The 25,606-nt window shown below is 40.8% G+C and overlaps 1 protein-coding gene across 1 annotated transcript in view; it reads left to right on the top strand.

The window, feature by feature from the left end:
- nrxn3b (neurexin 3b) overlaps nt 1-25,606 on the top strand; it is a 324,175-nt gene that overhangs the window by 121,451 nt on the left and 177,118 nt on the right. Inside the window, exons 11-17 of the mRNA XM_032543642.1 lie at nt 16,827-17,030; nt 18,644-18,670; nt 20,189-20,308; nt 21,378-21,490; nt 22,577-22,845; nt 23,242-23,432; nt 24,304-24,477. Of these exons, the coding sequence (XP_032399533.1) occupies nt 16,827-17,030; nt 18,644-18,670; nt 20,189-20,308; nt 21,378-21,490; nt 22,577-22,845; nt 23,242-23,432; nt 24,304-24,477 (1,098 nt within the window). The remainder of the gene's footprint in view (nt 1-16,826; nt 17,031-18,643; nt 18,671-20,188; nt 20,309-21,377; nt 21,491-22,576; nt 22,846-23,241; nt 23,433-24,303; nt 24,478-25,606) is intronic.

Genomic DNA, 25,606 nt, shown 5'->3' with positions numbered 1-25,606 from the left:
TAAACTAAACTCAATATGTGGGTGGACTGTCCCTTCAACATTTCATACAACTGTATAGCAATCCTGCCATTTAAATCTTTCAACAAAATTGTTCAAAGATAATTTTTAACATTGTGACTTTTAACTTTTTCTGGTCAAGATATGATGCTCTCAATAGTTTATCCTTTAAAAAAATAGTTTTGTTTCTGTCTACAGTTTTTTTAAATTTACTTTACTAATTTTGAGTTACCTGAAGCGAGATAGCTAACATTAAACAGATATCATCTGTTTAATTTTGACCTGACAAATAAATCATAGTTAAGATAGAGCTTGAGAACCAGTAGTGATTATTAAAAATTAAAAGGTTACGTTTATTGTTGTATGGCAAGATGAGCTGTGAATGTATGAAGCAGCAAGCTCCCGTCTAACGGTTGGCAATTTGGTTTGAATAAAATAACATCACTTCAAGGTTGATAACCACGCTGCTGTCTGGGTACACGCTGCAAAGCACTCACTGTTCAGCAGTTTTTCTTTTCTTTTTGTTCAACTTAGCTGTTGGCATTTGGAGAAAGCCATTGTTGCTGAGTGAGATGAAACAAGATGCACAACTGGAGCCTTCCAGATGTTTCCTGTGCTATCAAAAAGTAGAAATAAGTCACTCAGAGATAGAGGGGTGGGGAAGTCTTTGGAATCTGAGGAATCATGATTAAGTATTCAGCGCTGCTCTTATCTCTGTCACTTGGAGTCAAAATGGTGTCCTCTTCCCACACTGCAAGACAGCTGAATTTGTGTTGCGTTTCTGACTTCAGTTCACTTTTTTGTTTTTAAGGACGAATGAGGGTGAAAACGGACCTTCCCTTCCTTTCCCTGCCCACTGCACTGTAATTCCCTCTGACCTACGTCTTTCTCTCTTCCTTGCCTCTTCCCAGCCCCACTTCCTTAGCGTAGATGGGCGATAAGACCCTTTTGCTGGGATATTTATCTCAGCAGACTGAGAAAATGACACTTCAAGGTCTGCCCTGATTAACAGGCCAGTGCTCACATACTTGCACAGGACAAAGAGGGCGAGAGTGCAAAATGGAGGATGGGGAAGATGAGGAAAATGGAGAAAAAGAGGTTGCAAAAAGGGGATGGGTCATAGAAGAGGATGGCAAATAAGGATGGAGACAGATGAGGGAAAACAATTAGCCGGAGAAGAATGGTGGAGCTATAGCCTTGTGAAGCAGGACAGTGGACTTCAAAGCAAGTGCTATATCAAGTCAAGTCAACTTTATTGTCAATTCTGCAATATGTACCAGACATACAGAGCAATTGAAAATACATTTTCTTCAAAAACTGTCAAATATAGATATTTGACCCATATATTAACGTTTTAGAGCTTTATTCTCGACTTGCTATGATAACCTTTACATTTTGATCTTTTTTAACCCCTTTTTTGTACACTTATTTAGCTGTTTTAGTTTTTGTCGCTTTTCTACGTTCTTTGTTGACGTTTCTGTAGCAATTTTCAGGCATTTTTGGCACTTTGTTTCACTAGGCCTACCACATATTTATACCACTAATGCCAACGTTTTACCTGCTACTTTTACACTTATTTTTGGAAATTATTGTCAATAAACCTCATTTATACGAAATGATGTGAATGCAAACTATTTTGACTAATAGTTAAGATCAGAGGATGTTGATGGATAATTAGAGACTATTAATGTTTAGTCAAGATAATGATTTAAAATTGAAAATAAAGTTAGTTAGGAGGATTGTATGGAGTCGGGAGGCAACAATGAAAGGATTTTATCATAACCACGCTTTAATTTATCGTTAATGCTCCGTTACATTAAGTAACTGGACGTTATGTGTGGCAGTGTGCAGTTCTTATTAAACCTCCATGACAACATAAACGCACACGCGCCGCTACTCAGGCTACACGTGCGACAAACACGCGCTACACACATGAACACCGCACTAGAGTTGTACTTGCTCTGCAATTTTTTTAGCGTTACATCAAGTTAGCAAACACCAGGAAAACGCAGAGCAGAGCCACACCTGGACCTCACAACAGATGCAACTGTAACCGGGAATTCAACCCAAGTTGGTATGCTTACTAGAGACTTTTTTTGTTTGTTAACCTTACCAGTTAGCTAACATTAGCCTGTTTCATGTTAACGGTAACCAGTGTTGGCAGTACCTGTTAGCTAACATTAGCCTGTTTCATGTTAACGGTAACCAGTGTAGGCAGTACCTGTTAGCTAACGTTAGCCTGTTTCATGTTAACGGTAACCAGTGTTGGAAGTAACAGTTAGCTAACATTAGCCTGTTTCATGTTAAAAATAACAGTGACCAGGGTTAGGAGTAACGCGTTACAAAAGTAACGCAATTAAAGTGTATTCCTTCTTGCTGTAACGCAGTAATATAACGCATTACTAATTCAATCTCAGTACAACCTTAGTAACACAACGCATTTTAACGCAACATTTAGTGGTGTGTTTTTTTTTTAAGAATTCACAAACCGACAAATTTCTTAACAGGAAATGGTTGAGGTGACTGGAGACACATTTACGAGATGGATATTATTTTCAGGAATAATTAAGCTGCGTTGAAGCGAGCTGTCCTGTCTCTGTTACCGTAGTCGGAGATAGAACCAGACAAGTAGCTTTACAGGTCTTGAGGGGTGTCAGCAGCCGCTGTGACGCAGGAAACAGTTTGACAAAGTTTAGAATAGACTGTGTCAAGGTGCTTTGAAACACTGCTTGAAATCTTTTGTGCATGCTGAGCTTCTGAAAACGATAGGTGCGTGTCAAACTATACACATCTGATCCTCCCTGTAGATTCCCTGCAAAGAAAACGACATTTTCAAAAGATTTTACCTATAGCAAGTTTTATGCTTTAAACGCATTAGACACATTAGATTGTTAAATTTGACATAGTGATTTTTATATTAAATAAAATGCAAGACAGTAAAATGTTATCGTCTGGACATTTAAAGCTTTAGTGCGTAACATTTTGGTATTAATGATTGTCAGTTAAATTCAAGCCATTGCTAAATGAGTTGCGACAACGGCAGAAACTATGCATTATTGTGTTGTGCCTGCATTTTTTTATTTTTATATATTTCCCAGTCCCAACGAGGAACAACAGGCCCATTATATTCACTCTTCACTTTTTTGTTCCATTTGTCTTTTAACACTTATCTGCTTCCCACCGTTGAATAATCATTGAATTGAGCAGAATGAGTTTGGTATCTTCCGCATTATCAAGCGCGTCACTTTTTTTTTTTTTTTGCATTGAAATTAATTCATCCTGATTTCACTCTCCTCTTATTCTATCTCTCTCCTCTTGCTGAGATGATGGTTTTGCTAAGAGAAGGTCCTTAAGTGATTGGAGGTCATGAAGATTGAATTTTAATTCTGGTGGATGCCAGCTGTGGTAATTTCCCTGAGCACATGCAGGAGAAATACAGAGCGGAATGTCCTCTCCTCTCTCACCGAAGAGATTTGAGTTGCCCGCCATTAGAGATGCTGTTTCCTGTTTCATGACAGAAAACAGACTCATGGCGAGTTGACAGTCGTTCTCCTGTGCAAGAAAAGTATGCAGGCAGTGTCTGACGCAACTCAGCTCCATAGATACGGTGCATGAAAACGAAAGGAACAAGAAAAAAGCTGATGTAGAAGTGGATAGATGGAGATGGAGATGGAGAGGGAGACAGCAGTACAAACTGTTGAAAATGCCAGAGAGGCAGCAGTGGAGAGACAGACATTTGTTTGGCAATGTTTACCCGGGAGAAAAACAGATCTTACGGCACTTTAAAACGATCTGTTAGCTTCCGTTTTTTCGCTGCTTAGAACATTATGCTGTCGCTCCCTAATCCCCATTTGTAATTATATGTGTGCTTAGGAGCTGTGGAAGGTTATGTAAACCCTGACTCTCGTTGTGGCACACTATGCAGAATAGGGAGGGTGGGAAAGTGCTGCATCCGTCTTTCCCTGCTTACTGTTTCTCATTTCATTCTCTCTTCTTTCTTTCTCTCCTTCACACGCATGTCTTTTTATGTGGTTTGCGCGCACGCACACAGACACACACACACACGAGAGAGAGAGGGAGAGAGAGAACACTTAGAGGAAATCAAGCCTTCAGTGTTCGACCATCTGAGAAATTGACAAGTCTCCAAACCTCTCACGCCAGCAGGAAGGAAGGTTTCCCAGAGAGAATAACTGACTTTAAGGATAAAAAAGGAAAATAAAATACACTATACTCCTTTGCTGGATATGGTACCTTACCCTCTGTGGGCAGATGTATCTGATTGTACTTTTTCTAAAATAGCATTCATTTGCATTAAAAAAAATATATATATATATTTTAACCTGACTTTTGTTTGCTTTGCAAAATGATGTTTAATTTGTTTTGTCACCTAAAGGCTAAAATCTTCTTTTTTATCGTTTTGTCCCTCATTCCTGTTACCACCCTTCTCATATCCTCCCTGTTCCATCTTCCAACAAGTCAAATGAGAAGCTGGTGTCTACAGCAGCTGGCTGTCTTTGACTTTGCTGCCCCCCGATGGAGCTGTGGTTCACTGGTTGGGTGTACATGCAGGTGTGCATACTGCAGTTCACATCTTAAAGTGTGTTACGGCCCAACATAAACTTAATATAAACATTGTGTCCGACTAAGCATCAGACAATTACAGGAGAGCCTTGTAAAGGTAGCTACTGTACATCTCATTTGCATACTCAGTACTAACACTAAACCGGAGGCACACCGGAGTTTAGCAGATGTGGATGAGTTCAGCAGTACAAGGCTGTTTTCGTTTGTTGAACATATTGCTGGAGTTGTTGCAAATGAGGCAGAGCAAAGTTACTGTGGTACAAAGAAAAAAAGACACCCACAAGAAAACAGTCATCTCTTCCCCCATGCCTACATGTTTGTCTGTCTTCTATCCTACATTCAAGAGTTTATGGAGGAAAAAAAACAACTTAAGTTGCTCGTCACTTGGTTGTATTTCAGCCTGCATGCACGTTTTGTAGCCTAAACAGAGCAGCTTATGTTGGTTATATTAAGGCCAGGCCACACTAACCCGGTGAATCAAGTCTGTTTGGTGAGGTCCGTGTCGTCGGGTTAGGGTTAGGGGCCAGTGGCCGTCATTTTGGCCAACCCGACATGCGTGGAGTGCTAACCCGGAAATGATGAGCGTGACTAGAGTCTCTCAAAATCTGTGGAAAATCTTTTAAACTAATCTTTGTCGATCTGAAATGAAGACAGATTCAGCAACTGCATGGCCTATTTCTCACTTAAAATGTTTTCAGGAACAGGTTTCGGTGAACTATTTTGGTAAAATATGAGATCTTATTCTGAACAAGCCGCAGTGATCGTCTGGCTTTGAATTTCTGGAGAAACCAGACCCCCGTGACACGTTCTTTGAATCAGCTTCCGTCAATCAACATTTTTTGGCCAACTCGGGGAGGCAGTCAGTCCGACTGCCTTTTCTGCCAACGGGCAGCCGTCGGTTTAGGGTGTCAGGGCCCTTAGAAAGAGCAATAAGTTAGTGGATTGTCGAGTCAACCTCTCTACTCTCTATCTGCTCAGCTGCTAAGACCGCTTTGCTGCAAAGCATCTGCCCTTGGCATTGTCTGCAAAGTTTTTTTTATTTTTACTTTATTGACAGTATAGCTTTCTGAACTGTCTGTGGAATAGATCAACGGAGAGGAGAGAAAGCAGAGTGGCCGTAAATGACAGCAAAACACAGTAAAGACTCTCACATTGAACTGAAATGGAGACACTGTGCTAAGACAATGTTTTTGGGGGGGTAAAGTCCATTCAATTTACCGTCAGTATTGACAACAGATAAAGGCACTGTTTCTTGAGAAGCTCAAACTTGTTGTTTCATTGTTGACATTTAACTCACTTTACATCATCTTTGCTATCACTTTTTTTTGCGACCACACAGGCACGGACGTCACTCACTTAAGGCATCCTGCCATTCTTGCTTTAACTCACGGAGTCTTGTAAGGGGGTTGCGGTTAACTAGCCTTGTCCCACCAGACTCTGGTCCATTTCATTTGTACAGAGGGTTTCCTCTCTTCGTTAACAAACCACTCTGGATCTGCTATAACCAATCACAGACTTCTGTTGTAGATTAGAGTTACGTTTCCAGTGTCGCGGCTCCGAACCTTAACGTTTGTTTCTTTAGGCTACTTGTATTAGCTTTAGCCTGGCTGGTAGCAGCTTTCTGCGGGGAGGGAAATGGCCTGGAGACGTTGTGATTATGTTGCATTAATCAGGTGATTCAGTTTGTATTTGCAGTGAACATTAAACACTGACTACTGTAGCTTCACTGACTACCCATCAAAATTATGACATCACTGTGGCAGCTGCTGCCTACGGTGCTTTTCTACACACGGAGAGCCTCACTTCCCATAACAAGCCCCGTCGGACTAACGTCACAAACACACATGTTGTCCACATGGCTACCCATCTTAAAGGGGAAGGCTTGGACGGTAATAATCATGTAAAAGGAGAAGGGTGAAAGTTTACTTTTCTATCAAGCAGCAAAAAAGGATTAGCGTCGACATCGCAACGTCCTGCGACGTGACTATCGTGCATGCGCTCATCGCGATGTTGGTGCTAAAACACAATATCGTTGAGCTCTAATTAACATCGCTACCGTTAGCTGGTTAACTGGCATACATCGTGATATGTAGCCTCATGTCACCGCGTTAAGAAAAACACTATACCGTCACAACCCGACATACACACGCTTCTTCACAATCTGCTCCTCTGCTGATCTCCTTAATCTTGAACATTTGTTAAACTGTCCTGTCTTCTTTTCTTCACTCCGAAACGCGTAAAAACACACTAAAATGAGGGAGAGGCAGAGAGATTATTATTATAACCACGAATCGCTTCCAGTTTGCCTGTAATTTGCTTCATGTCATGAGGGCAGTAGTGGTTAAAGAAGCGAACGTGGGGCCGGGAGGTCGCTGGTTCAGTCCCCAGACCGACGAAGTGAAAGAGCAGCTCTTGTCCCTCCCTCCCAGTGAGGTGCCCTTGAGCAAGACCATTAACCCCAACCGCTCCAATGGAGTTTAGTGGCCCGCAGATCAGACTGTACTGGGCAGCTTCCAGGTATGTATGTGTAACTGTGTGAATGTGACAGGTTGTCGTTGCAAATGAGAAATTGTTCTCAATCGATTTTACCTGGAGAAATAAAGGTTAAAAAAAAAAAGTCATCCACACAACACATGCATTTGCCATTTTGATATAGCGGCCAAACAGTGGGATTGCAACTTCTGTGTCCATCACGTGATGCCATTGGGCCAACTTAGATGGCAAAAGAGACATCTGTAAGAGTGTCTGTCAGTGGTTACTTTTTTTTAGCTTCACAACCTCCAGCAATATGACTCAGATCCATACAGTCAGATAACATTTGGAAAGTCTAGGACAGCCACAAGATTAAATCATTTAATCCCCATTTTAAATTAGCCGTAGTGCTAAACCGCAGGTAGTGCCTGTGGCTTTTCGAGTCAGTTGTACTTTTTTGGCTTCATGCATCACTTAGCAACAAGGAAAGAACTGGGCTCCATCTCGAACACTGTATCCAGTTCTTATTATACATCCATGGTCATTCCTCATCTCGCTCTTTCCACTCATGTTGTGTCATTTCTCTACTAATAATACTTGAAAATGTTACAATTTATACTGTTTATTGATCCCCTGTGGGGAAATTACAATCTACACTCTGTTTTGTTAGTAATCACTACACACAGGCCTGAAATACACACATGCTCAAGACCGATTCATGCACAAATTGAGAGATGTCAGAGTGAGTGGGCTGATAGCTGGACCAGCGCCCTGAGCGGTTGGGGGGGGGGGGGGGGGGGGGGGGGGGGGGGGTATGGTGCCTTGCTCAAAAGCACCTGGCAGTGCCCAGGAGGTGAAGTGGGATCTCTCCAGCTACCAATCCACACTCCATATGGGGAGTTGAACCTGCGACCCTCCGGTTCCCAACCAAACTCTCTACAGACTAAGCTACTGCTACCCCTAAACAATGTTACACACAATACATTTACTGATCTTTATCCACGCTCGTTATATGCAACAAAAATGTTATGCACGGTCAAGCAAGGAAGAGTCAGCAAAGGCAAAACCATACATCAAACTTACTTTATCAATAAATTCCCTTTTTCCTACATACACACCTAGCAGAGAATCACAGCGGCTCATACTGTGGAAGACACAGAACGTTTTCTTATTTTCACTACTATACAGCCAGATTACGGACTGTAATTATAGAAAAGTTAGGACAAATGACCGCAATGCTCTTGCTCTGAGTGCTAAACAGTTCTTCTATTACAACGTTCTTTTAACAGTATGTGTCTGTTTTTTAACAGGGCAATTCCATTCTTCACATTTGCTCTAAAGTCACAGCCTAGGTGCCCCCACAAATTACTCTGTTTGGCCTAAATGAGCCTTCTGCCCCGTCCAAGTGGCCCCAAAGTGCCATTTTGTTAATCCTAACCCATTATTCATAACTTAATTATCCTTCAGGTCAAATACGATTTGCTTTGAATAAAATTTGAGTGTATGCATGCGAGCGGTGAGCCAAGATGTTTGCCGATATGGGACTATGGGAAAAAACTCAGGGTTAAGGTCTTGTAGTGGCCACTTCCATTTGAGAGTCTCTGCACACAACTGACACAGCAGGTACTCAGGCTTTCCAAATAGTTGTAAATGTGTGTGTGTTTGTGCACACAGAGTGACCCTTGTGTGCCCATGTGTTTAGCGACACACTAAGAAGAAATGTTTGCCATAAATCATCATAAACAGTCACTAATCATAACTTAACATCCTTCAGGTCAAAGACAATTTGCCTTGAAAAATCCACCTCTTTTGAGACTTTTGAGGAATGCCTTTCCGTGACTTTTTACCAGCGGGGTTAGGCTAACAGCGCTGGAATGATTCAGTCACTTTATTGTTCCTGGTCTAGAATATAACAAGCAAGAATAGGACAGTATGATGTCCATTACAAAATTATACTTGAAATTGAATGTGCAGAGGCTTGTTTTTAGATACTGAATCTATCGGTCACATGTTGATAAAGCTCTACGGATTTACCTCATCCCAGCGTAAAGCCTTTTCAATATGTCTGTTGCACAAAACTGCTTACTGTTTCATATTGATGCTACATCAACCCCTTTTTTTATATCCTAATAAATTCATCTCTGCTTTGAGCACGGTACAATATGTTATAATCCCTGTGAGTATGCTGACGACCTCCTGTGTTTTACTGTCTGATGGGGATGTTATTCTTACAAGTGCTTACAATGGACTACTTCCTAAATCTGGGTTTGGGACAGAGCGTTGTGTTTTACAATTCAGGGTTTCTCTACAAAGCACTGGGTGTCCATTACAGGGAATAAAAAGTAAAGGAAGGAGAAAGACAAGAAGAAGAGGATAGGCCTTTATTTATTCTGAAAAGGGGAAATTCACATTTTACCACACATTACACGTGCCCAAAATACACACACACATGCACAAACAGGACCTATGCATGCACTAATAGAGAGATGTCAGAGTGAGGGAGCTGCACAAGGATGAGCGTGCTGAGCAGTTGTGGGTTTGGTGCCTTGCTCAAGGGCACTTTGGCAATGCCCAGGAGGTGACTTGGTACCTCTCCAGCTACCAGTCCCCCCATACTTTGGCCCCTACGGACTAAGCTACTACCATCCCCAGGAGAAGGAGATTAAATGGAATTACCCCTAAAAATAAAATAGCTCGCTCATAATAAACACAGCCTGTACTTGCATTTAATGGTATGGAAGGCAAAACGTTATTTTACTTGTCTTACGTATATCATTTAAAACTGAAAATGGCTAAGTAGTGCTTAAACAGCCACAAAAAAATGTAGTAAATGTCAAAACATGTCAGAGCAATGGCTGAAAGATAACCATACATCAGCTCCAACCCTTCTCACAGTAGAACATTTACCAAATTTATAAACAAGCTACTACGTACAGTCATTTCACTGGTTCTGGCATTAAGGCTGGCTCCTTCCACTATTATCAACCCTGTTCCTAGCAGCCGGCTGCCATTTTCAGAAAGTTGTGATTGAGACCAAAACAGACATAAAAAGAAACTGAATTTTGGATTTACATCAATCAGGTTGACAGAGACCCAACTCCAAACGAATACTAATATTGCTCAGTGTCTGCTAGGTGTTTAAATATGCAAGAGTTTTCCAACACGCCAAAACAGCGGCAAGGAGTTAGTTTTTTAGTAAATTGTGGTAAAAAAATTGTATTCATGCAACTTTAAGTAGGATTTTCTTACTAAATATCATGACAACACAATTGTACGGTGGCCCTTGAGATCTCAATGCACTGAAAATTAAGAAAACACATGCAAATAGACGCAAAACAACCAAATAAAGGAACGTCTTCACCCACTTTCATGACACAGGAAAACATCAATGTCATGGATACCATGTGCACTGATGCGCTCATTGTTGACATTTCTGAATGCCTTTCCACAGTTGCTTGATACAACAAACAAACATAGCCTACATGTGTTAATAGTATGAGGAAAAAAATGAGATTTTAACTGTGTCGAGCTCAGGTTGGACTTGGACACAAATCTCCTAATGCCTGCTGTGCTCGGGTCACATAACGAACTGTTGTCCATTATAACAGTTTACAGAGAACACTAAAACATGATGCACACGGCTGGGACATGCTTGTTGTTGCCATGGTTTGTTGGTTATGAAGTTATTGAATCTAAGCCAATAAGCCCAAAAAAAAACGTACATACTAGGTAATTTTTTAACGCCACTGACGGATAGCCAACTTCAATAACTCCATTATTCACAAACGGTAACATCAAACACTGCATGTCACAGCCGTGTGCATCACTTAGTGTCCACTGGAAGAAGTTTTAGAGCCTCTGGCAGCACTATCTCTAAATGCTGTGCATGACATCAAGTTGGCAAAGATGTTTCATATTTCGCTGGTGTTTGCTCCTTGCATGTGTTTTCTTAATTTGCACTGTGTGGAGCTCTCAGGGCCACCGTACAATTGCCAAGGGAAACGTAAATTTTGACATTGACAATATGTACAATTAATAAATTTCAGCACAAGGTTATTCAGCAGTCGATCAGCAGCCCTTTAAATCCCTCCGTGATATTTTAAGGTCAATTTGTGCTTTTGGGACTTTTTGGGGATATTTGCTGGCATACAAACATTTAAACAGGAATGAATATCAGGGAATCAGAGTCCCTCTGCTTCAGATGCATTTAAACATACTGCAACAACAGTATTGTGGTATGACTACTATTTTTACCTGTCTAATGTATACAATTGTATTTGATGGCTTCTGCACACTGCCTGCGTGGTGTTAGCGTGGCATGAGCGTGGCATGAGCGTGGCATGAGCGTGGCGTGTCCGTTTTTATTTCGGCTCTCGTGTTAACAGGTGAGAGCAACTGACACGCAACAAAAACGCTCACGTCACGCAGGCGGTATGCTGGAGGCCTTATGTAAGTGGTTTTCTTTCACAAGAGGTTTGCGTTATTGGACTAGCATATGCCTTTAAAAGTTTGTGTGTGTGAGAATATAACATGGTGAGGATTACGGTGGATAACGTCAATAGCCAAGAGTCTCTTCTGTTGAGTGCAACTGCTGCCTCAGTGTGTATACACATAGTACCACACACATAAACACACTGTAGATACACACACAAAACGGAGACCAAGGCATACTTCGTACACGTAAAATTCTTTATCAATGTCCCTATCTTTTCTGTTTGGATGTAGATATGATTTTTGAACTTTAAAGATTTGTGACAGCAGTTGCAGAAGTGTTTGCGCACGTGTGTGTGTGTGTGGGGGGGGGGGTTGACGGGCATTAGCATGAAACACCACAATGACAGTCAAGGCCCTCACAGAGTGACAAAGACTTGTCACTCTGTGACGTGTGGGGAGATTAGATAATCCTTCCCAGTTACAGCCAAGGCAGGAACACAGAGCGAGGAGAGGAAAAACAGGAGAGAAAGAAAACTGATTTTGAGAGTTTGAATTGTGTGTGTGTGTGTGTGTGTGTGTGTGTGTGTGTGTGTGTGTGTGTGTGTGTGTGTGTGTGTGTGTGTGTGTGTGTGTGTGTGTGTGTGTGTGTGTGTGTGTGTGTGTGTGTGTGTGTGTGTGTGTGTGTGTGTGTGTGTGTGTGTGTGTGTGTGTGTGTGTGTGTGTCGCGTGTGCGCTGAAAGATTTGACTAGCATATCTCCACCCCCATCTCTATACTCTGAATTTTTTGTGAAGCATCTTACTTAATAGCTTTACTCCTCCTCCATCTTCTCCTTCAATTGGACGGCTAATTATGTAAAGTGTGGGGCCGAATGGTAAACACACACACACACAGACTGACAAGTAGCAGCTTAATTACCATCTGAAATGACATCCTCATCACTGCCGATACAGTATCTCTCTTTAGAAATACTTTACTGAGCAGTACATACTGGAGGTGTGTGTGTGTGTGTGTGTGTGTGTGTGTGTGTGTGTGTGTGTGTGTTTAACAGATCATGTTGTGCAGGCAAACAAGTCTAAACACTCTCACACATACAGCGTTTGAATGGTGTGCTATCACCTGCAGTATATTGCAGAGGCCTGTTAATGGCTTTACATCCTCTATGAATGACTATAAGCACAGCAGCAGTCTGTACCTGCAGATGTTTAATTCTTTACAATTGTAAAGTGATGTTTGGCTCAGCTGTTTGCTTTCACTTTTGCTTTTCACTTCTACTCTGGTACCTGAGTTAGACAATTAAACAGCTGGAAACTTGAAAGACTGAATACTAGCTTAAAGAGGCATTTCTCAGTCGTACAACCTCGGTCTAAAGCCCTGTTTTCACGGGATTAGTATTACCTGGTGACCTCTAGTCATTTGTAATAATAATGGAGGTTGTCTGTGATCTTAAAGGAGAATTCTGGTCAATTCCAACACGTAGCTCTGTTGTTAGTAAATTTAGAGAAAAATCAAAAACAATCGGTGCTGCCTACAGCGTGTTATCCCCCTGCTAGAGTTAGCACCCAAAAGGCTTAAACAGGGCAATTTTTAAACATGTTTTTAGCCTCTAAACATGTTCAAAATTGTCATTAAAAGGGCCTACCCTTGTGCAGTGATTCCTTCCGAGTAAATCGCCATTTTGGCTTCACCTGAAAGGTAATTTTGTGACTTTTTGTAGGCAGCTCCCATAATAAAAACACTCTGTAAAAACTACATTAAAGAGACTAAAAAAACAATGTTAAAAGAGAAGAACTCTGTGAGTCTTTTACAGTCTGTAAAAACATGGTAAACAGTCTCTCGAAGATGACGAAAAAGGCACTCGTTAAGAACAGAGAGAAAGAGAGAAATGCCTATATACACACCGGGCAACATTAGCATTCATTTAGAGTGTGTGTCTGTCTGCCGTTTTGTGCCAGTTCTTCAACTTCCAGTAGAGTAAGAGGCAAGTTGTTATGGAAGTGTGTCACTCTGATTTCCTCCTGTAAGAATGTGTGCTCAGTACTGCAGAGCTGTTGGCCAGCCACCACTGTAACCCTATGAAGAAGGCCACCTCTGAGGGGAATGAAGAGTCAAACAAAGTTAAAGCTACAGCTGTAGGTTTGTTTGTGTACTTCTTCATGCTGACTGAAATGTAAAGTTATATATCTACCTATGTAGAATAAATACAAAGAAATGGCCATAAATGGTGGCCTCCACAAAAAGGATACTGTGTCAACATCTTTAAATCCTCACCTTATTTCTTCTTTGAGTCTTCCTGTTTTTTTTTTTTACCAGTAAGGAATAGTGTGAGGCAGATGGACTCTTGGTCAGTTATCTCGGGAGTTAGAATGTTAAAAGATTTTCCGTTTCTTTCTTCTTTAACCTTCCTTCTGTGGTTCCAAATGGACCATGTCGACATCCTTAGAATAAGCTCAGCCTCGTCTCTGTTTTTTCTTTTGCAACTCAAAACAGAGAGACTCGTGCTGTGGGAATAAAATACACTGAACCACTGTCAACCAAAGACTTCCCTTTCCTCACTTGGACAACAAAAAGCCATTTGACAACAACACAGCCAGTCCCAGCAGAAATGAATCGATGACATTCAGACATGATGGGGGACTACTTTGCCCCAAAAAGAATGCTGTACACAAAAACTGACCATTTGAACTGAATGTTATGTTATTTGCTTGCTTAAGCACAGTGTTGACTGTGGACCTGTCGAACATATTCACCAACTGATTAGGAAGGTGTTTATGCAGCCTCTTAAGACAGGTTTGAGGGATTTTAGCAACCATGCATAGCTTAAAAACAGCTTAAAAAAGAGCAGATTTGCATGTTGTGCATGCATGTTCTTGGGCAGTGAGATGGGTTGATGACCACTTTGGTCCAGACTAATATCTTAACAACTACTGGATGGGTGGCCTTGAAAGCCTGTACAAATATTTGTGATCCCCAGTAGATACATTCTACTGACTTTGGTTTGTTGTTTTTAGTACATTTTTTGACAATTGGATGGCTTGCTACAAAGGTAAATATGGTGAAAAATATGAGAGCTTGTGGAATACGATGTGAGAACTTGCAACAAAGATCAAGAAAAAAACAAAAACAACAAAAGATCTGAACTCATGTATGTTAAAATTTGCACTTGTAAAAAATATACACACACCTGTGTTCTGAATGGGGGGAATCACAAATATTTGTACAAGCTTTCATGGCAATCCATCCAATAGTTATTGTGATATCAGTCTGGACCAAAGTGATGAACCAAGATCATGCAGCTGTCATTCTGTTCATGTAAATATCAATCTACACATTTGTGAATATTTTTCCCTGTGACTTCACATTCATAAAACAGGTGTGTGAACATTTCTACAAGTGCAAAGTTTAACATACAAGTTAAGATTTTTCGTTCTGCACGTTCTCACATTGTATTCTACAAGCTCTCACATATTGCAACATATTTACCTTCATAGATTACATTCCTCTGCCCATTATACAACCCCTCCACCCCCCCAAACTGTGATTAGATGGCTGGTATTCGTTTCGTCTCACTCCTTTTTTGGTAATGTCCTTGACAGCCAGTGAGCATTTTTCTTTGTATAAATGACACTGTGAGACTGTGTTTCAATGTCAAATTTTCATAGCTACAAACACCTGAACAAATTTTCAGAAACCCTTTTATCTAGGGTGCTGTGCCACATCTGCTTAAAGTCTGGACATCACATTCAGTTTTATAAGGTTCTTTCCATGTCTGTCCTTGTCTGTTTGTGTTTTCTGAGCAGCAGATTGACTCTCAGCATGCCCCCCCCCTCTGTAAGTGTGAGCCAGGGACCTGACCTGGCTCCCAAATCGATACATGCCTCTGTCAGTTAGGGGATCCATCTATGGTCTGGCTGGCGTGAAATGCATGTGTGGATGTGTGACCGTGTCTTTTCTTAAGAGTGCTCTTGAGAGCGAAGGAGACACAAAGAGGGAGGGAGCCGGTGCAATTTAAAATTGAGTAAAGCAATAGTGAGCCAAGGTTTCATTATCCTCAAGGCTACTGTATCCACACAGTCGGCAGCTTGTTCATAGAATGGGTTTTACAACTGCCCTAAAAGCAACACAGACAAATGTGAGATAGATATATAATTCTTTTACAACAGTGCACTGCTCAGCGAGACAAATGCTTCAGTGATCTCATGTTGCTTATATATAAATTTTGCAACATAACGCATGGATTTTAACATTTTAGTGAAGCAATCCAATAATGCATTACTGTTAGCATGGGTAAGCATTTTTCTGCACAAATCAACCTGTAAATGACTTCATTCAGTGGACCCCAGGGTAAAAAGGACAAAAAAGGAAGTGTGACATGCAACATTGCATCGGTTACAGGTACAACCCCTCCCTCGTGAGATGCAACAAAACCTCTCACCTACAGCCTCAGCATTTCCCTAGATGCAGCCAAATGGTGGTGCATTTCTAAGGGCCACAGGGCTATTTTTTTTCTTTTAAAAGCTGAGGTGTCAAAACAGGTATGTCATGGTTGGGTACCCTTTTTAATCTGTGTCTCTCTCCCCAAGAGGCTTCCAGTCTGCTGACAGCCTTCCTCTTTCTTCGCCGTACTCACTTTGGCTTTCTCCTCCATTTTGTACCCATAAGAAGGGAACAGAAAAGTCCCTACTGTCTGTTAAACTGCCGTGATCTATTTGACTCTTTTTAATTACAAGACCGGTTGTGTTGTTCAGTGTGTGTGAGCATATGCAAGGACAATGTTTTTGTATTACAGTAGGGTTGTACGTGTTCCACTTCTAATTTACATTTCCAAGCAACCAACGTCAATAGAGGGTAGAGGAGGATGTAGCATGATGATTTAATTTTCTGCACACTGAGCTCTGTCTGTCTGTCAGTCTGTCTGTCTCAGCCTGGGAAACACTCGCCTATCTCTCAGTAGATGATGAGTACAGCTGCAACCAGGCATGTGGGACATGTATGTGTGTGTTTCACACTGATAAAATATAAGGGACATGCAAGGATCCAGCTTTTAAAATAGGTTCTCTTTTGAACACCGAGTGTGAGTGTGCGTGTATTTGCTTTCATACACACTCCCTTTCATCTTATCGAAAGCTTCGGTAGCAAAAAGAAATCTGTCAGAAGGGGAAGCATATGCAAGATATTGTCCCACTTTGTGCTGGTATGAAAGTGTCTGTGCCTTTTTATTTTTATTTTAGCATAGACACAGAAATGGACACATCCTCACATTTTGCTCATTACTGTTGTTGATACTTTAAAGTTTACTGTATGTAAAATAACGGGACATTTCCGTTTCTCTTTTTGTCACAGAATCCTCGATCCTGTCATACGATGGCAGCATGTACATGAAAGTGGTGATACCAAACATTGTGCACACAGAGGCCGAGGACGTGTCTCTCCGCTTCATGTCCCAGCGGGCGTTCGGCCTGCTCATGGCTGCCACGTCCCGCGAGTCAGCAGACACACTGAGGCTCGAGCTAGACAGCGGGAGAGTCAAACTGACGGTCAACCTAGGTATCGTATAAACCGTCCCTGTTGGCTCACCTCCCCTCCGGTTCAAGAAGAAGCCTCACTGTCTTTGTGTTTTCTTTTGTTTTCATTTTCTTTCTGGTTCCTGACATGATTTCAGACCTAACACACACTAAAAACAGTTTTTGTAGTTTGTCTTTGTAGTTGCATGTATTGTTTTTGACTTGCCTGGACTGTATATTTTTCTGCCTTGATGCTTAGATGTCTGTGTAGACTTTTATATCCATCAATATAACACAAAACAAAGTTATCCATGCTCTGCAGCACATCTTTTGAACGGATCATAGATCATTTTAGTCATGCTCATTACTGTGTACAAAAATATTATTTTTTTTCCAAATGCGCAGCATCTTACTTCTTGAATTACTCTTAATAGATGGCACTGTTGTTATCACACATGCATTAATTCACATAGCAACATTTTAGATAATATTCCGCCATCTATTCAGAACTGTAGGTATACAGTAAGCGTCTGTACATTTAAGTGCTGCATTGATGCATTCCTATCACACGGGTCTGTTCCTGTGGTCTTTTTTTATTTATTTTTGCTCATGATAGCAGGTTCATGTTCCTCTCCGTCCATAAGTAACCCTTGGTCTAGCTGGCATCTCCCATGCCTTGTTCAAAGATGGCACTCACCCCTTCAAAGGCCCCAAGCCTGCGGCCCGTCTGGCAAACAGCCCGATGCCACAGCACCCAGCGCGCCTGCAGATGGTGGCACAAGTGGTACATTTAAGTAAAGTGCCGGCCTTTATACCAGTGAGCCTAGAATATATATATACTCTCCACATAAAGCATATGTTCCCACAACATATCTGAATGTGACTCATGTATAGTATATACATACATGCATTCTGCTACCACAGCTGCCAAAAACATGGAACACCTGTAGTCCATATTTTATGTTTTTAATGTGCAATGTGGTCTTTTGGACCTTTGAAATCTAAATGAATTTAAGATTCTAACAAAATCCATTTCATGCACATTAATGGTATTTTTCATAATTATTATTAACTTACACAGGACCCTCTGATAGAAGGTCTCTTTAGGCCTCTGTACGGTGTTGGTGCTGCGTGGCTCGAGGCTGTTTGTTTCCACTTTTCTGTTGCGGTTGACGGCACATGACCAGCCGGTGCAGGCTCAGCACTCTCCCATAGATGGAGAGATTTAGATGATTTAAAGACATGTAAAGCCTCAGTTTTGATGACAATTAAAACAAAATGGCTACATTTACACCCTTTAGTGTGCTTCTAGGAATATATCTTGGCTCTAGTTGCTGATGTGGCCATTAATTTGCAAGCGACCATTTTGAAAGTCAACATGTAGCCAAATATGAACCAGTACAGTCATATTAACCAGCATTGGTACAGCATTGTGGCTACAGCATTGAGAGTAATTTAGTAGTATTGGATTGGGATTAAATTGGATTTCCAGTATCAGTATAGCGATATTGACTATAAGTAGCCAACCAGGCTAAAATGGCCGCCGGGGTCATGTGACCGTCCCCGGAAGGTGGCATTTCTTGCTCTTGGTTGTCTGCAGCTGTAACCTTGAAGGATGCGATTTCATCTGTCACTTATTCTCCCCTCCCCATCTAGACTGTGTCAGGATAAACTGTAACTCCAGTAAGTCAACATTCTTCTTCTGCAGCCTTCTTCCTACAATCAATGTTTGATCATAGCTTGTGTGCTAGATGTAAGGACAGAAATGTGTGGATGCAGGGGACTGATAAGAGGATTTTTCAGATAAGAGGAGGAAATAAAATAATAGCCAGAGATTAAAGTTATGCAAATCTGACTTTATGCACTCTATGTATTTTAAATGGCCCACTTTTCAAATTGATTCAGGCAACTAGTTCTTAATCTTTCCCTGTATGCCTATAGCTACTCGCTGAACATTTATACTTTCAGATTTATGGGCTATATTGTTTTCCCAAATATACTGTAATATATTGCTGTGTGTCTCACTTGCTTTGGTGTCTTTGCCCTCCTTATTTTAACACATACGGCAGTAAACAGGCCTATAATGTGATATATAGATGGTGTTAGCAGACATGCTGTTACTCATGAAGGGGACTCTTATTTTATTTTCATAAGTGCTCACAGCCTTGCAGAGAGAGAGATAGATAAAAGGCGTTTCAGGTACGTGTGTGAGTGAGAACAGATTGTAGACCTCTGTTCATACTGATTGATTATTGTCATTAATTAGTAATCCAGTGCACACATGCTGCAGATTCAAACTTTTATTTTATTAATTTAATGACATTTTTTGATTTAATTCATTTGGTTTTGCATAGTGTCACTGTAAATTAATCTTTCAAATATGTCATTTAAGTTGTATTTTCTTTTTTACTTAATGTTAGTTAACTAAGTTTAGTTAAGTTTGCTTTTTAATGCAGCCAGACACAATATAGTATATTACCAATAACAACATTGCACAGTGGTCTGGATACAAGCCACAATGTGCCAAAAATTCAATATTTATTAAATTCTTGATTGAAGTCACAACGAGCATACATCATGAATCTAGTCTACAAATGACTTTAGGTGACTACTTTTGAACACTGCTTCTTTAGATTGAAACCCTGTGTTCTGTTCCGTATTATTCAGCAGATTCAGGATTGTGAGTTGAGTGGGTCTGGATTGCCCTCTAGTGGTTAGTTACAGGCCTGTTGTCATGACAGCTACAGTGAAACTGCAATACAATTTGTGACTTTTTGTAAGTAAACTGTTAAAACAGGCTTATTCAAAAAAACGATTATTCAAAACTATGGAATATAAGCAAGAGAGAAAGAGAGACAGTTGTTTTCAATTACATGTGAACTCTTAGTCACAGCTTTTGAGTCCTTGTATGAGTTACAGCAAATGTTTGCTTTTACTTTGCTGTCAGTTGTGATTTGTTGTATTGTTTTCCTCTGTTGTCAAGTCAAAACCAAATTTTTGTTTAGAGAGTAAGACTATCTCCATATGATAAAGATTTTATACTTAATCTGACTACAAATATTGTTTAAAAAAAAAAAAAAAAAAAAACTACAATTGTTTTCCTGGTTGATTTTTCCAATCCGTGGCATTGATTGTGAAAACAGAGATTTGGTTTGTGCGGGGGCTTCCCCCGTCCCTTGACTAACTAACCCTCCTCTTCAGGCAAGGGCCCTGAGGTTCTTTATGCCGGACAAAAGCTCAATGACTATGAGTGGCACTCAGTACGAGTGGTCCGCCGCGGTAAAAACTTCAAACTCACTGTGGATGACGACATGGCTGAAGGTATTACCCTCGTCAACTCTTTCTTTGCTAATTTACAACATTCAGGATGTGCATGATCATACAATTTTCCTCTCCCCCCCCCCCTCCTTTTTTTGATGGAAAACGGTTCTGATCTCTTTGTCTGGGTTTATACTGTCACTGATGCCATTTTAGGATTCAGCTAATACTGGTGTATTTTTTTTCTGAAGAGAAAATACATTCCCATGAAAGTCAAAGTAAAATTGCTCGTTTCTGATAATTAATAACATAGTAATACTGACCTAACAACGTGGTCTCACGGCAGTTCGTAAAATGGTCATGTCATTTTTAATTGATTCGTGTACACGGACACCTTAATCTTGTTTCCTGGGGTGGTCAGCACGTAATGGGAAACATCTGTACAGAGGTTGGGTTTAGAAAAAGAAGAACGGGGAAAGGAAAGGTCGCACGCAGGACACGACCCGCGGTCTCTGGGGGACGCCAACAACAACGGGGATGTTGGGTTTAGAAAAAGAAGAACGGGGAAAGAACAGGTCGCACGCAGGACACAACCCGCGGTCTCTGGGGGACGGCAACAACAACGGGGAGGTTGTGTTTAAGAAAAGAGCAACGGGGAAAGGAAGTGTTGCACGTGGGAGACAATCCCTGGTCTCCGGGGTGAAAGTCCTATGTTGTTTGACCCATCCACCACTCCAACCAAACTCCCTACGCAGATTTTTTGCATTTAATACTAGTTGCTACCGTCGTGCTGAAACTTGCTTCCCATTGAAATACATTAGTTTAAAAAACGTGCTCACCACCACAAAAACAAAAACGAGATAAACATGTCCGTGTACACAAATCCATAGATTAAATAATGTGGCCATTTCACAAAATGCCATGAGACTTGGTTGGACCTCATGTAACAATTTATTGGTCTGTGATTTGCCCATTTTTGGTTTTACTTGACTCTCAGCATTGGTAGGGTTATTACATCAGCATGACACTAAGTGAAACTGGGTTTGTTGGGATAGGGTTGCAGTGTCCTTCCTCCTCTTCCACCGCTTCATCCATCGGCTTCTTTTCCTTTCTCTTCCCTCCTCCATCTCAGGTCAGATGGCGGGCGATCACACCCGTCTAGAGTTCAACAACGTGGAAACGGGCATCTTGACCGAGAAACGTTTTGTCTCGTCTGCTCCGTCCCCCTTTATTGGGCATCTTCAGGTATGAAGCAAAACATCCCGACGCAGCAGATGTTTTATTTCAACTAACGTTAGTCACAGACCAGTGTCGCAATGACAGACCTATCTCCACAACGCTGTGGAGTAAGGGCTGGCTGCACCACACATACATTATAGAATAGGAGAACAAAAACGCTCAGGATTGCTTGCATTTCTATAACCCTCATGTTGTCCTCGGGTCAAACTGACACGTTTTCCTACATTAGTGTTCTTTTTAATTACCCAAAACTTGATTGTTTGAATGCTTTTTGGCAAGTACAAATCTCTACTTTCATGAATTTTAAGGGTGTCTTATGCAATCTTTGAGGTTTATTTGCCATAAAATTCCAAAAATAACTGTAAAACTAAAGTTGATAAGTTAGTGTTACGTAGTGTTAAACATATAAAAAGTGACAAACATTGAAAAAAGGTACAAAAACATAAAAAGTTAAAAACATCAATAAAAAGCGTCAACAAAAGTGTTGACTTTCAATTTTGATGGGTAGACAACACAAGGGTTGAACCAATCACAATCATGTTGGGCGGAGCTAAGCTCCAGATTCAGCGACGGTGGCTCTTTCTGAATATATGGTTAAACGTAATTTGCTCTTACCAGTGCATCCCTGTGTGTACTTTGTCCAGAGCAATCGTGCCATTAGGTCCCAAAACGTAAATCTTTACAGTAATTTACAGAAAGAACGAAACAGGCCTGCCTTATTGCACGAACCAAATCATTTTTAAATACTTGACATTTTCAGATCGTAGCTTGCTAGCTTGAAGGAAGCTGTTGTTTTCTTTAGCAAGTGTTACCCATTATTATTCATCATCTTGCCGAAGGTGTCTTTATGAAGTATATATGACAATATATATATATTTCTTAAATGAGAGGTACAGCACTGTATTTGCACGGAATATAAAATATGTTTATCTCCTTGGATTAGGTATGACTACTCAAAACACAATATTGGAAGTTGGTCATTTGGCAGCTTTGCGTACTGTGTTACCATGGCAAACTGGAGTCAATTAAATAAAAAACAATGTAATTAAAGTGTGCTTTAACACCACTGTCTCTCAACAACTCCCCCCACAGAGCCTCAAGTTTAACGGCATGCAGTACATTGACATGTGCAAGAACGGGGACATCGACTTCTGCGAGCTCAACGCGCGATTTGGCATACGCTTCATCATCGCCGACCCCATCACATTCAAGACCAAGGGCAGCTACCTGGGCTTAGCCACTCTGCAGGCCTATACCACCATGCACCTCTTCTTTCAGTTCAAAACCACATCGCCTGACGGTTTCATCATCTTTAACAGCGGGGACGGGAATGACTTTATTGCCGTGGAGCTGGTCAAAGGGTGAGTGCGACAGTGACGATGCTTGCATGTTGATGTTTTATTCAGTGGCTGTAGTTCAGAGATAATAATTAAATTAAAATAGCAGTGCTGATGTGGTTGTAGTTTGTTTCTTAAGGCATTAGGACTTCAAAAGTTGAGTTTGACCCAACAATCAATCCCAATTTGCTGTTGCACCTTTTGTAAGCTTGTGACAAATATCCTCCTGTTGCAGCGAAGATTTCTTTCTTTATCAGTTTAACTCCCATTAGTGTCAAAGCAACGCAAGGTGATTGTGAGAGTTTTTCCCAATTAATGTTAATCAGTCTTGGAAGATAAAAGGAGACGTACTGCAAACTGCACACCCACTTACACTAACAAACCCTGATGTATTCATCTGCTGCGCTTGTCCTCTGCCAGGTTTATCCACTATGTGTTCGACCTGGGGAACGGGCCAAGTCTGCTGAAGGGGAACAGTGACAACCCACTGAACGATAACCAGTGGCATAACGTGGTCATCACGAGGGACGCTTCCAACACACACACGCTCAAGGTGGATACAAAGTCAGTCACCCAGAATGTCAACGGAGCCAAGAACCTCGACCTCAAAGGTACGACCCGGGTTGATTTATAGACCGTATAAGTCAAAATATATCTTAAACTCCCACCGTTCATTTTTCTGAAATGTTTGGTTTTTATTAGTTATTTGATGCTATAAAAATGGGATGAAACGTCATGATTGACAGCTGTGATTGACTTGCGATTGGTTTGGACGGGTTTATCAGTACTGCTGGCTCCAAAATTACAAACAGGCCCCGCCTGTATCCAGGTTATTTTGGCTTCACTTTCGTACAGTGTGAGGAAGTTGAGATGCGAGGTGCATCTTTATATACTGTCTATGGTACCACATCATTGCATTTGGAGAAATTAAGAAATTAAATTGATTGTCTTTATGATGAAGGTTGAACAATGACATGCCTACACATAACTTGAGTCATAAATCTTTAAATTAGTAGTACTTAAACATTTTGATTAAAAGTTTACATATGAATTTTCCACGAGATTTTAAGTATCCTTACTTTAGACAGACAATAGGTGATAACTTGGATTGTCAGATGAAGAGACTTCACCACTGAATACCAGTGACTTCTATCGTCCTAAGGGATTGTTGATTTAACAACATGTTAAGACATTCAAGATTCACTGTGCAAGTATAGTATCTAGCCTCAGAATAAAAAGCTCAGTTAGTAGCGCCCATATATAGAGGTTCACTCTTCGACGCAACGGGCCCGGGTTTGGCTTGCGGCCCTTTGTTGCATGTCATCCCACCTCTCTCTCCCCTTACATTTCTTCAGCTGTCCTGTCAATAAAGGCCTAAAAATGCCCCAAAAAAGAAATTGTTTTTTGTTGAATTAAATTATCATTACAAAAGTTATATTTATCAAACTCACCTAAATACTCACTTATCTTTTCTCCCTCCAGGTGACCTGTTTGTTGGAGGTTTGGGACCCAACATGTACCAGAACCTCCCTAAGCTGGTGGTTTCTCGGGAGGGCTTCCAAGGCTGTTTGGCCTCGGTTGATCTCAACGGCCGCCTGCCAGATCTCATCAACGACGCCCTTTTCCGCAGCGGGCAGATTGAGCGTGGCTGTGAAGGTACAGATGGCCTGTAGCGTAAAAGAATCATGACCTGCTGTGTGAGGTTCATTAGTCTAATTAGGAGACTCTTCAGTAGCCCTTAAAGCCACTTGCTGGCACTGTTAATCCCACTTATTTTCTCCCTTCCTTTGCAAGGCATTTGTCACATCATAGGAAAATACTTCAAATTTGTCTTTCACATCTTTTTTTCCTTTTCTCTAATAATGGCTTGTTAACTTATTATGTTGCAGTAGTTTATTTTATGATAAATGGAAGTACGGAAACCTGAGTAACAAATTAACAAGTATCCTATTTAACCAGATGAAAGAAAATGCATATATTCTAAATGTAATGCATAGTAAGATGGTGCTATTGCCTGCCTTTTTTTCTTCACCAGCACCTAAAATCTCCATCTTAATGCAACCTAGTTTTTTAGTTTTACAGAATCCAAATAAGCTGCTGCTGATGTGGTGTTTGTACAGTGAGACAATCATTAATTTGATGGCTCTTTATTGCTTATTATTTTAATCACAAATCAATCTTATTTGTCTTGAGGCTGTTTCAATCTATATTAGATATTCTAAATCAATCACAATTTCTATTGTGTCCAAATACATGATGCTCCTTGTGTACGGTGCAGGCCTCTGCATAGCCTCTTACTCTAGAGGGCAGCAGAAGATTAAGATAAGTTTAAAGTAATGCACAGCCTTTATGAGCAAAACAAGATTTGGCCATGATTTTTAAATTCAAAATCACACTTATAAAATATATTTTATAACAATAAAAACCACCATGTAGGATCTTTCTCAGGAGCTGAACCCTAACTAACAAATCAACACACTCTCCCATGTTGCACTCTGCCAAAGTGACTTTGTAAAAGTTTAACAAACCCTAACAATGCTGGTCCCTCACTAACCTTTACTCTTGTTTTTTTTTTTTGCTCTGCTCTGTTCTGTTTTTTATTTTTTCTGCGCTAACAAAGTTGGTTTCACCAAAGCCGACCTGCAAGGTAGAGGGTTAAACTCAGCCTCTCTGAGGCCTGCTCGTCTGAAAGTCTGCTGTGTGCAATGCATCGTGGGTGTCACCATGGCAGTAATGTTCCCTTGGTGCCGCAGAGGTGGCTCGCTCTCTTAAAAAAAAAAAAAAA

This window comes from Etheostoma spectabile, chromosome 18 (assembly GCF_008692095.1).
Source record: "Etheostoma spectabile isolate EspeVRDwgs_2016 chromosome 18, UIUC_Espe_1.0, whole genome shotgun sequence".
NCBI classification, from domain to species: Eukaryota; Metazoa; Chordata; class Actinopteri; order Perciformes; family Percidae; genus Etheostoma; species Etheostoma spectabile.
Note: the sequence above shows the minus strand (reverse complement) of the source record. Positions and strands in the feature narration are given on the sequence as shown.